At 56.0% G+C, this 11203-nt stretch overlaps 2 protein-coding genes across 2 annotated transcripts; both read left to right on the top strand.

Annotated features, from left to right (window-relative positions):
- Positions 1-897: 897 nt before the first annotated feature.
- On the top strand, positions 898-3399 carry VOLCADRAFT_71460 (uncharacterized protein; the record flags this gene model as incomplete). Its single annotated transcript, XM_002959572.1, has 5 exons — positions 898-991; positions 1729-1804; positions 2363-2451; positions 2642-2744; positions 3267-3399. Coding segments are annotated over 5 exons (495 nt in total), but the record flags the coding sequence as incomplete, so codon positions are not given.
- A 3023-nt stretch (positions 3400-6422) lies between these two features.
- VOLCADRAFT_101117 (uncharacterized protein) lies at positions 6423-11137 on the top strand (the record flags this gene model as incomplete). The annotated part of the gene is made up of 8 exons (XM_002959571.1): positions 6423-6473; positions 6854-7028; positions 7737-7879; positions 8537-8676; positions 9047-9158; positions 9254-9881; positions 10371-10561; positions 11059-11137. Coding segments are annotated over 8 exons (1519 nt in total), but the record flags the coding sequence as incomplete, so codon positions are not given.
- Positions 11138-11203: the final 66 nt, after the last annotated feature.

Here is an 11203-nt window from a genome sequence, read left to right as displayed (position 1 = left end):
TCCGTGTTTCGCTCGCTCCTAGCCCACTGGAACACGGATAGTGGCACAGCTCAAGAAGGAGCTAAAAGAAGAGATCGTGGGGGAGCTCCTGCAGGCGGACCAAAGCGAGAAGATCTTCCGGCCGGGTCGGCTCCTGGCGTGGACAAAGCCTTCGCTAGTCGAGCAGCTACCGCAGAAGTTGAGGCAGTCACTCCGCGCAAGAAACCAGTACGCGGAGATAGGGGTCGACATTTCACCGCGGCTGGACACCCGGGCGGCTGCACCGACCCTCAAGCTGACGGAGGCGGGGCGTTTCAAGGGCAAGGGCATGGCCATGGTGGACGTCATCTTCCACGCAGACAGCCGCGGGTTTGTAATCCAGGCTCTCCTACATCTACGGCGCCAGCTGGGAGCCAACGCAAATAACTTGATCATTCAGGACTCGCTGACGAAGCGGGGCCTGGCTGAAGGCGCAGCGCACAGCCACGTACATTTGGCTCCGCGACGTTGAGAAACGCGACGTCCGCTGGGTATACGGCGTTGACATAGCAGCGAAGAACAATGGGACAATTCCCCAAACCCCACAATTCCTCCTGTGAGGCCGTTCCTAGTCGCTGTACGGTGTGCAGGATCCACGCTCCTTTGCGCACTCATGCCCAAAGAGTAATAGAAACTGCAGCCAGTTTAAAATGTATCGTTTATCGACAGTATTGGGGAATTCATTAAACCGGTCTATGAATTGCATCCTTGGCTCGCAATTTCGCAGCTCAGCGACCTTCCGCGCGCTAAACCCGCAGCAGCGCCATCGGCTTGCAGCTTGTGCAAAAATGGATGATTCTGTGATCGTGAGCCTTTTAGAATACCAGCTTACGTGTCACCTATCCGGTCGCTAATCGTAATTTCTGTCATTTCCTGCAGTACAAGTTTGGGCCTCACACTATTCCGGGATCTCACGTGTTTGTGCTATCAAATCTCTGTTACGGATTTGTGAACTTGAAGCCCGTCGTGCCAGGTACGCGGATTGACCTGCATGTTGCTGCAGCACGCGGTGGGGTAGAAGGGGAAAGAAGTAAGGCGAGGGACATGAATCCAAACGGATTCCATCTTCACCTGTGTCCAGGAGATCCCATGAGATTGTAACCTGACAAGAGACAAGCAGATTATCAGAAACAGTAGGGAACTCATATCAAGGCCTTTTCGTGTCCTCGCCTTCGTCACGTGAGCTAGATTTAGGTCTTACACAGTTGATCCATCAGAAGGTCGCGAAGAACGGGTTTAAGAGGCCAGAATTTGCGGACCTGGCGGAGCCTTCTTCTTGGGGCTGCTCCAGCAGAAGCGCTCAGCACACTCCTGCACGCTGCGTACACACAAAAAGGGGCCCTTGCATCTCCTTAGCTGCCGTACAGAAAAGGGGACGTGGCATTATGATCGCAATTTCCTGGTGCGATAACCTGTTTGCACTTGCACCCCATGCGGGATGCGCACACAACTACGTAGCCGCACAACACCCTTTATTATGGGCTGATACCTCGTAACCCACCGGACGATGCCAAAGCAGCCATGGAGGTGCAACGGAGGCGGCGTTACGGCACCAACCCCCCCGATCCGTCCTTGCTCCTCCCAACAACACGCCGTAAACACGAAACCTGAAGATGCGGCTAAAACCCTGAACGGGCACCTCCGTCGCTTCTGTATGCCTTTGCGCTGCAACTATGTTCTCTTTTGTCGTACTGTTGTCGTACATTCCAGGCCACGTGCTCGTCAGCACCAAGCGCGTCGTACAACGATTCACTGACCTGACGCCGGATGAGGTTTCCGACCTATGGTACGCTCCTGCCCCTGTATGTCTGTTTGTCAGGGTTCTTCGCGCTTGTGTTTCGTTTTGTTGGCATCCCACCCAAAAAGCGCTTTCAAGCATTCGTCCTCCCACTTCCTGGGCCGTTGCAGCCGTAGCGTAAGAAGGCGCGCGTAGTGGACGGCGTTATGAAAGCCTCCTCTGATCGCATTCGAAGGTCCCCCTGAAGGAAAGAAGTATCCTCGCCTCGTGCCATCCCCGTCATCCCCGTCATCCCCGTCGTCGCCCCTCGCCCGCCTCGTACACTGGGTTGCGCGCCCCGCTTGGACTTGAACAGGCCCCACCCCACCCGTGTTTTCATCTCCTTTTTAGGGGATCTGCTGCTCCTGCTCCTGCTGCTGCTGCTCGTTGCCGTTAATTTCCCTCAGCCCCCCCTCCCTTTCGTCCCGATAACAACACGATTGCTTTAGGTCTTGTGGTTGTGCGTGTGTGTGTATGTGTGGTGTTAACCGCCTTTTCGTACCTTCTTATCCCCCTCCCGCCAGCCGGCCCACCCACCCATCCGCCTCCCAACTGCCGTACTCGCAGGTTGTTGGCGCAACGGATCGGTAAAACCGTGGAGGCTCATTACGGCGCGCAGTCACTTACCCTGGCCATCCAGGATGGGGCCTTTGCAGGTGAGGAGGTTGAGATTGCTGCTGGCGGGAGAGAGAGGGGGGTTGCGGGTGGTGAGGGAGGGCTTCCCGAGAGAGGTGACATTAAACATGGGTGAGGGGGATGAGGGGGGGTGAGGGGGGACCTAAGCGGTCCCGCCAACAATCGTTTTGACCTCATGAGTCGTATTCCGTTCCGAAACCGTTCGTACAGGTCAAACGGTGCCGCACGTGCACATCCACGTGCTGCCTCGCAAGGCGGGCGACTTCCCCCGTAACGACCAGGTGTACGACGCCATTGACCACAAGGCAGCCGAGTACGACAAAGCAGCTGAAAAGGAGTACGGCAGGTAAGTCACGATGGCCGAATTAGCGTTTGCTTTTTGTCGGTCAGTGAAATGGAGGTGTCATTGTTGTCGTACTGGGTTGATGAGGTACGGGAAAAGGCGCGCGGCAGCCCCCGTGCGTGACTAGCTCCCGTCCGATTTCCCCCCCTACATGACCATTCCAAAACCCCCACAAGCAGCACCACCACCTCCACCACCACCGTTAGCTCGCAACCGTCATGCAGAGGGGCCGCTTCCACCACTGCCATCCTGCCACTGCCGCTTGCTTCTGCTGCTTCCATCGTCATTTTGCCGCTTCACTGTTCCGTTTTCTCCGTTTCTAACCGCGGCGCGCCCGCAAAACCCCAGTTCGAACCCCGCCGCCGTCATCGTTTGCGACTGTTCGGTCTCTCATGTCGTATTGCCATCCTGGTGCCGTTGCCGCTTGGGCTGTATTATTTGCATCCAGTGTTGCTGTGCCCCACCCCACCTCCCCGGGCGCCGGCTCCGCAGCTCCGGCCCCGGTGAGAAGCTCGACCTGGACAAGGAGCGCCGGGTCCGGACCCACGTTGAGATGGCGGAAGAGGCGGCGGAGCTTCGGGCGCTGCTACAGCTGAACAGCGCTACGGCCACTGAGGCCCCGTGACCGGGTGCTGTGCTCCGCAGTGCCCTGCTGCGCACGCGCGTGTGTGTATGTGTGTGTACTAACGACCTGAGCCGCGATGAGCGTGCTGCTTGTATACATGTGTTTGTGTGTGTGTAAAGCTACGTGTAGCCACTTGTATGACTTGTGCGTCTGTCTGTCTGTCTGTCTGACGGTCAGTCCGTGTCGGAGCAGGTGGTGGACCAAAGGGCGATTCCATTGTTTTTTTCGCGGTCAAGCTGTTCTGTCAGGATGTACCTACAGACGGACTGCAGCTACTACCTGCCCACAGAGGAGCACTCCCCCCCACGGCGAGGCGCAGGGCTCCGGGGCCCCTCGGGGTAGGGAAGTCGGTGGCGGAAAGAGGAAATGTCAAAAGCCAAACGCGGCTTTGTACAGGAGATGGGTCCTCGCGCGTGTACGATGCAAGGAGCCCACTAATACCCGCGTGATGTTGGGGTGGACGTGATACCCGTAGTTGGGCTTAGGTTCAAAGGCTTGGAACCATGAGCCGAATTTGATGCTGCTGATGAGCTGTAGTGTGAGCTTGTGTAGGAGGCAGGGCGGCAGGCGGCAGAGACTCGCGGTCAAGCGGCGTGAGCCGTGTTATAGGCGTGCGGCGTTTGTACGCGCGCGGTGTCGCGATTGTAGCCAGTGTGAATTTGCACCCAACTCCGATTCTTACCTCCGTCCTCCTCAGCGGTTAAAAGTGTGTGGGATACCTGGTGTGTAGGTGACGGATGTTTAGGTGGTTTTCTTAAGTACTGAACACGTGACAAACCTACCAGTATTATTTTGCGAAGGTTTTGTTGTGGAGTTTGCTGGAGCAACAGTTAAGAGGACGGTTTATAGCTGGGGGTTGGGAACTGGCAGTTGGCAGTTGGATCTCCAACCGTCATGGAAGTTTCTAACGGCACGGGATCGCCACCACCGCCACCAATGACCGTTAGGGTTTTAGGGTTTTACACCGACTTCATAAATTATGGTGACGGTGGTGGCGATCCCCTGCCGTTATGAACCCTAACATGGTGACCTGGTTGGCTGCGGTTGCCGCCCTTACAACGGTCTATAGGGTTATTAGGGTGGCCGCTGAAACCACGGCCCACTCCTCGCGGAACGAGGAACCGGGCGGCGTCAGACCTCGGCGATGTGGATAGCTAGGAGGTCAACAGACAGATCAATCCTCATTCATCTGGCCCTGTGGGTGCCCCATCAGGGCGCCAAGTGTGTATGGGGGGCCCCCCTAGGTTATACCTTTGGAGGGTATAACACAACTCCAGAAGGTGTGTAACACACACACACACACACACACACACAGAGCAGCAGCAGCAACGACAACGACGCGGTCGATGGTGTATTGCTCGAGGCCAGCACATAAGCGCATGTGTCCGGCCCAACTCCGGGCGCACAGGGGCACACTCGACGTGGGGAAACGCGGGGGACGAAGGTGAAGAGAGCGGGGAAGTGAGCATCGCAAGGGGGCCCCCTGGTTGCACCCAGGCGCCCGAAATAGATCAAAAATCGGTGAATATCAATTCTTTGGAAAATATATTGGTACGGTGGTACGGGTTAATGCCCTTGTGTGTGTGTGTGTGTAGGGGTGTGTAGGGGTGTGTGTGTGTGTGTGGGTGGGTGGGTGGGTGCGTGCATACACGGGAAAAGATCTAGACTCGGCTTTGAGATAAGCTGCAATCTGAGGTTATCTGGGTACTTGGCTTCGTGTGGCCGGGATAGGTCACGGACGCGATGACAGTGAGGCGCATCCCTAATGGCGATGGACTTGCAGCAGGCCGGTCGGTGCAATCAAGGAGGTTGGTGTCAAGCGAGAAAGCAAAGACTAAAAGCTAAAAGCCCAGACGGGCAGACGGGGCAGTGGGAAAGGATCCTGAGGTTGTAGGACCCTGGCTGGAGTTGCAAGTTGGCTCACCCGGCGGATCACACGATGGCAAGGGCTTAGGACGGGCATACGAGCGTACGGCTAACGGGAGTACAGCGGAAGGATAAAAATAATGACACGTGTGTGTGTGGTAGCGGCTCCTGGCACGCGCGGCAAGACATAAATCTAAGGGTTGAAGCAATGACAGGCTATGGCGAAAGCATTACTGCAGTGCTTGGCAAAATGGGGAGATACGCTTCTGATGTCGTTTCGTAACCGGCCTCACACAAGTAATCTTTTCGCAACCGCTGCACGTGGCGCGTTATAAAGTATAACTTATGCGCATAATAAATTGGAAGGTAAACGTATGTGATCGGACGGTGGCACGTGCGGTGGGCGTTAGGTGCGACAACTAGTCGGACACTGGTTCTTCCCATCGATCAGTTATGCCATACGTCATCGTGTTTTCAGGAATGGCATCTATTTTATTTTAATTTAAATTGCAGTGTTGCAAAGGCAACTGCTCGGCGATGCAAATAACCGCAGGATGGCGTCTTCTATTCCGTGACACGGTGCTAATCCGATATAATCTCAATCCCATAGTTACCGTAGGTAATTTATATTGATTGAGTTAACTAAGGCTAGGGGTTAAAGCGCATGGACCTCTTTATCCGTATCTTTAATCGACTTGGGCCTGGACCCGCGTGCTTAAGCTGTCCCTACGCAAATTGAAAGCATTCACCTGCCGCTTTAAGGTCTCCATGGTGCCATGCTGTGTCACCAGGCAAACCACAGCCTGTAAAAATGTGATTGTACAATATGTACGGCTGGCAGCCAGGGAGTTCCTTCGCTGCTTTGGAGATGAATAAGCCTTTGTCGGGCAAAGGCAGCTTTTGTTCTCAACATGTAACAGAGGTTGTTTAGCTTTCTTGCAAGGACCTGGGTTGCTGTAAACTGTAAAATACGAGACCACAATATACGTGATAGGAAGCTGTACCGCGCTGTAACAAAGCCTTCTAAGGCCTGAGGGAGTCATTTAAGCTTTGCGTCGACGGCGGGGCTGCGGGCACGGGCCCCGTTCTCCAGGTTTCCGAACGTTTGGGCGGTACTTGTCAGGGCAAAAGCCAGCGCCGGTCGGGACTAGTGCAGGATGAGCTCTGCCAAGGCTGGGGTGCTGCAGCTGGCACCCCAGACTGGCGAGGTGGGTGCCCTGGTGCCCTTTCTGTGCTTCTGGACTGAGTCTGCCCTGTCCCTTGCGGGGCGCAAAACGTTAGCATCGTAGCTACGCATCTTCTTTGATCAGAAGCCTGTTCATTTTACACGTGCCTGTCCTGGTTATAGGGCCTGCGCAAGGTGACTGGCCACGAGCATTGCTTTGTACTGTATGCTGTTGACCGCGTTGTACAGCGATGTATTGCGCGATAGTTCCCAGTACTGTTGTGTTCGCAACCTGAGGTCGTTTTTGTTAGGTGCGGTGGATTGGCCCGCGTGTTGGTGCAAACTTGATAGGAATGCTGGGCGGCGGACATTCTTTCACTCTCGACCCTTTTGTCTGTTGGGCTTCAATGACACCCATCGCAGCAAGCACAATGTTACATCGATTTGTCACGTTTGCTTGTCACGGGGACGCGGAGCTTTTACAACAACCCGACTTTTTCGGACATCACGCTAGTTTGTCCCGATGGGCGCCAGCTGCGATGCCATCAAGTCATCTTGGCCGCCTCCAGCAAGCGCCTCGCGTCGGTGCTTAAACAAGGTGCGTCCGTGGGCCATGTCTTGCCCCGGAGGTCGAGGGGTTGGAAAGGCCTGTGCGCACTGGCCCGAGACCGGACAATATTCAATCAGACTTCACCCCTCGAGCGAGGATCTTCCCTTCCCTGGACCCATCCCCGCCATTCCAAATCTTGGCCCTCCCGTGCGCACAGGAGCGCAATTGGCCACATACACACTCGCACATATCGCGCCTCCATGTGTGTGCGTGTGTGGTTTGGACAGGGAGACGAAGGAAGGTTGTCCGAGGGCTGTGTGGTTTTTCCACACGGCCCTCTTTTGGGTGCGGATTGCGCGTTCACGGCACTTAGTACGGCATGTTTGTCTCCAGTTTTTTCCCATATCACCGCCCTCACCATGACACGACACAACACGACGGCCTCCACAACCCTCCGCGGATCCTAACTTGAGCTCTTTTGAGTTCTTTGCTCTGCTCTGTTGTTGTCTATCCCGTAATCCTCTGCCCTTCCCTCCCTCCTCCTGATTATCATCATCATCATCATCATCATCTTCCATCCTGAAGGTCTTCACCACGGTCTATTAATATCCTGGTCATCAGGATTACACTCAGAATCGGAATCTCCCCGCATTTCCATCAGTTTTCTTTTTTACTATTAAATATCACCCCATCAGGACTTACGCAAAATTGACTTTCCTATCCTCCCGCCTGTTTGTTTGCGCGCCCTGGCTTCAGGCGGCTTCACGGGCTCCAAGCTGCCGGTGCAGGGCGTGGACAGTGATGCCCTGGACACCCTCATCGACTCCTTCTACACGGGGGAGTGCCCCCTCACCTTGGCCACGGCGGCGAGCATATACGACGCAGCAGTCAAACTGGAGGTACGGACATGTGGCTTGTTTCATTCTGAAATGCAAGGCTGAAGCGGGCGATGGGTTTTCCTTGGTGCGTCATCGAACCGCCGGTGTGTGTATGTATGTGTGTCTTCATGAACTGCTAGCCGCGAGGAAAGTACATACATACATACATACACATACATACATACATACACATACATACATACATACATACATACATACATACATACATACATACATACATACATACATACATACATACATACATACATACATACAGGTTGATGAAGGAAGTCACGGTATGCAGCAGAGGGCTTTACCTAAGACCTACCGAAGTTGTAGTCGTCCAGGAAAGGAGTAGCCGCCAGCGGTAGATTGTTTCAACGGGGGGGGGTGGACAAAAGGGGGGGAAAGAGGGGCGGGTCCCGAGAGAGTAGTAGTGGCGATATGGACAGCTGGGTGATGGGCGGCGGCGGCTATGTGTTGTGTGTAACCCTCTCTTTGCGTTGTGTGGGTGGTGGATGGGTGGATGGGTAATGTGACTGGGAGAAGATGTGGGAGCCAAGTTTGCGCTGTCTGTCCCTCATTCATTCGGTACTGTCCACACCCGCACACCCGCACACCCGCACCCGCCCCCTCACATGTTCTCCGGACGTCCGCCCCCCCCATCGCTGCCGCCAGGTGAACGGGCTGCCCAACGCCGTGGAGCAGTTTGTGAGCGCCAGCCTCACCCCCAACAACGCATGCCTGCTGCTGGAGAGGGCCATGGGCACCAAGACTGGCCGACTGGCGGAAGTCTGCCTGCAGTTCATTAGATCCAGGTACGACAGGTGCCCGTACAACCCCGTACGACTCATGCCGTACCGCCTATGTTGCCGGTACGACTTCCGTGTCGGGGCTCTTGTACGGAGAGCGGGCTCTTGCCGATCTCTGCTTTTCGGGTGTTGAGAGTGTTGGGAGTGTTTTCTTGCTCTCTCCTCCTCCTCCTCCTCCTCCTCGCTTTGCTGTCCATCTTCAGAGTTCAGAGTCCATCTCCGGACCTGGCCGTCATCAGAGCTACCGCTTCCTGACGGCCTGGTCGTCCTGATTCCACTGCCGTGTCGGCGTGGGGGCCCCTCGGGAGCGCCTGAGCGCAGTAGTTAGGACAGTGAGTGCCTGACCGCCTGTATGTGTATGTATGTGTGTCCGCAGGCTGGCGGATGTGGTTCCCACTCTGGAGTTCAGCTCCGCCAATATGGATGTGGTGGGGCAGATCTGCACCGATGTGGCTAACAACCGCCACCCTCCGCAGCTGGCGCTGCAGGTACGAATGGCGGTGTACTTGCGTGCGTGTGCTTACGTGTGCTTATGTGTATGTACACCCTGACCCTGACCCGGCATGGATGGCCGGCCCCCCAGGTGGCCATTGCCTGGCTCCGAGGGCCCCCCAGCGGCCCCAGCCGCACGCACCTGCTGCCCGCGCTCGCCGACCAGATAGGCATCTCATCGGACATACTGCAAACCTACATGCGGAACAGCGGCAACAGCCCCACAGCCGGCGGCGGTGGTAATGGTGGCGGAGGAGGGAATGGCGGTGGTGGCTCCGCCGCCGCCGTGTCCCTCCTCGGCGAGCCGCCCTCCCTGGACGGCTCCCTGTCGCTCAGCTCCCTACCGCTGCTACAGTTGTTGCCGGCAGGGCAGCTGCAGCAGTTGGGAATGGGCGGCGGGGCCGCCGGCGCAGCGGCGGCACAGCTGTTGTTGGGTCAGGGCAAGGGTGGGGCAGGTACGGCAGCGCTGAGGAGCCTGTTGGAGGAGGACGGCGGCGGCGCCGCTGGCGGCGGCGGCGGCGCCGGAGTGGGCAGCATGGAGGGCGCCGCGCTGGCGCAGCGACTCGGCAATTTGGCGGGATTGCGACGGGATCTGGAGGAGGGCGCGGCTGCGGCGGGGGGGTTCGCTGGGGCCCTGGGTAGCATGTCAGCGTCGGGTGGCGGGCGGGGGAAGCGCGCAAGGACTGAGGACAGCCGGCGCAACAGCGGCTGGGAGCAAGGTGGGTGCACGTGACGGGGGTTGTCTGACGAGACGGCAGGGTGAGTGTGTGAGAGTGTGTGTATTTGGCCTGACACTGGCCAGGGGCACCTAACCGTATACCCCAATTGAAACGACCGCCGAAGTGCTCTCCTCCTCGTTGCAATTATATTTATTCAAATTTTATTTTTATAAGTTATGCAGTATTATGTTTTTATCATTAATTAATATAATTTTATATAATAATTAAATAATATTATAGGAAAGGATGTTTTGATAATTCATTCCGACATCCCTGGTGGGGTACCGCTGGCGCATTGCCTGCTGGCTGTTTGACTGTACCACTGCTGCTTTTAGAAGCCTGGAAACATGAGAGCTACTTGCTCCTATGCTTTCGTCTCCCATCCCGCAGCCATTCTATGCCGCGCATTCAACCCCTCTTTTCCCCCCTCCTCACCTCCGCCATGCCGATTTCCCTGTGCCGCTGCCCACGTCCATTTCCCCTCCCTAGAGCCGCTTACCTCCAGCCTGGGTCGCGGCCCCTCCGGCGACCAGCTGGACATGTTGTTATCCCCCTCGGGTCCCGGGGCGGGCGGTGGAGGCGGATTCGGGGGCGCTGGCGGCCTGGGGGCCCTGCTGCAGGGGCCCCAGGCCGCTGCCTACACTGCGGACCCCCCGCCTAGAGACCGCCGCACGCCGCAGGTGAAGCGGCTGGGGCTGGGGATTGGACTGGGGCTGGGGAAGCCCGGGAGTGGGTTGGAGTAGGAGTTTTAGTTTAAGTTGTAGAAATATAATAAATGATAATATATATAATAATACATATAATATTGTATATTATATTATATTATATGTATATATATTATAATATATATATCATAAATTATGTATTATTATATAATTATAATATAATATAATAATTAGACAGATAATGATAATAATGATGATAATAAATTACAGAGCGCTGCGCAGCGGAACCCTCGCCGCCCCTCCGCGCCCGCCCCTTCCCCGTTTTACACATAGCCACATGCGCTCCATAGCCGTCCTGATCCTGATTCTGATCGCGCACACCACGCCGTCCACCTTCCCCGCCCCCGTGGGACGTCGGCAATCGAGGTTTTCCTTCCCATCATCAGCATCATCATATGTCCCCCCCACCCCCCACCCCCACCCCCCACCCATCCCCCACCTCCTGTATGTAGGTCAAGGGCGTGTGCCACGTAGAGGGCTGCTACGCGGACCTCACCGGTCTGCGGGACTACCACCTGAGATATAAAATATGTGAGTGACGGTGTGACGCGCGGACAGACACACACACACACGGAGAGAGGGAGTGAGGGAGTTGTG

Source organism: Volvox carteri (genome assembly GCF_000143455.1).
Source record: "Volvox carteri f. nagariensis unplaced genomic scaffold VOLCAscaffold_379, whole genome shotgun sequence".
In the NCBI taxonomy this organism is placed as follows: domain Eukaryota; kingdom Viridiplantae; phylum Chlorophyta; class Chlorophyceae; order Chlamydomonadales; family Volvocaceae; genus Volvox; species Volvox carteri.
This window is presented reverse-complemented; position numbering and strand designations above follow the sequence as displayed.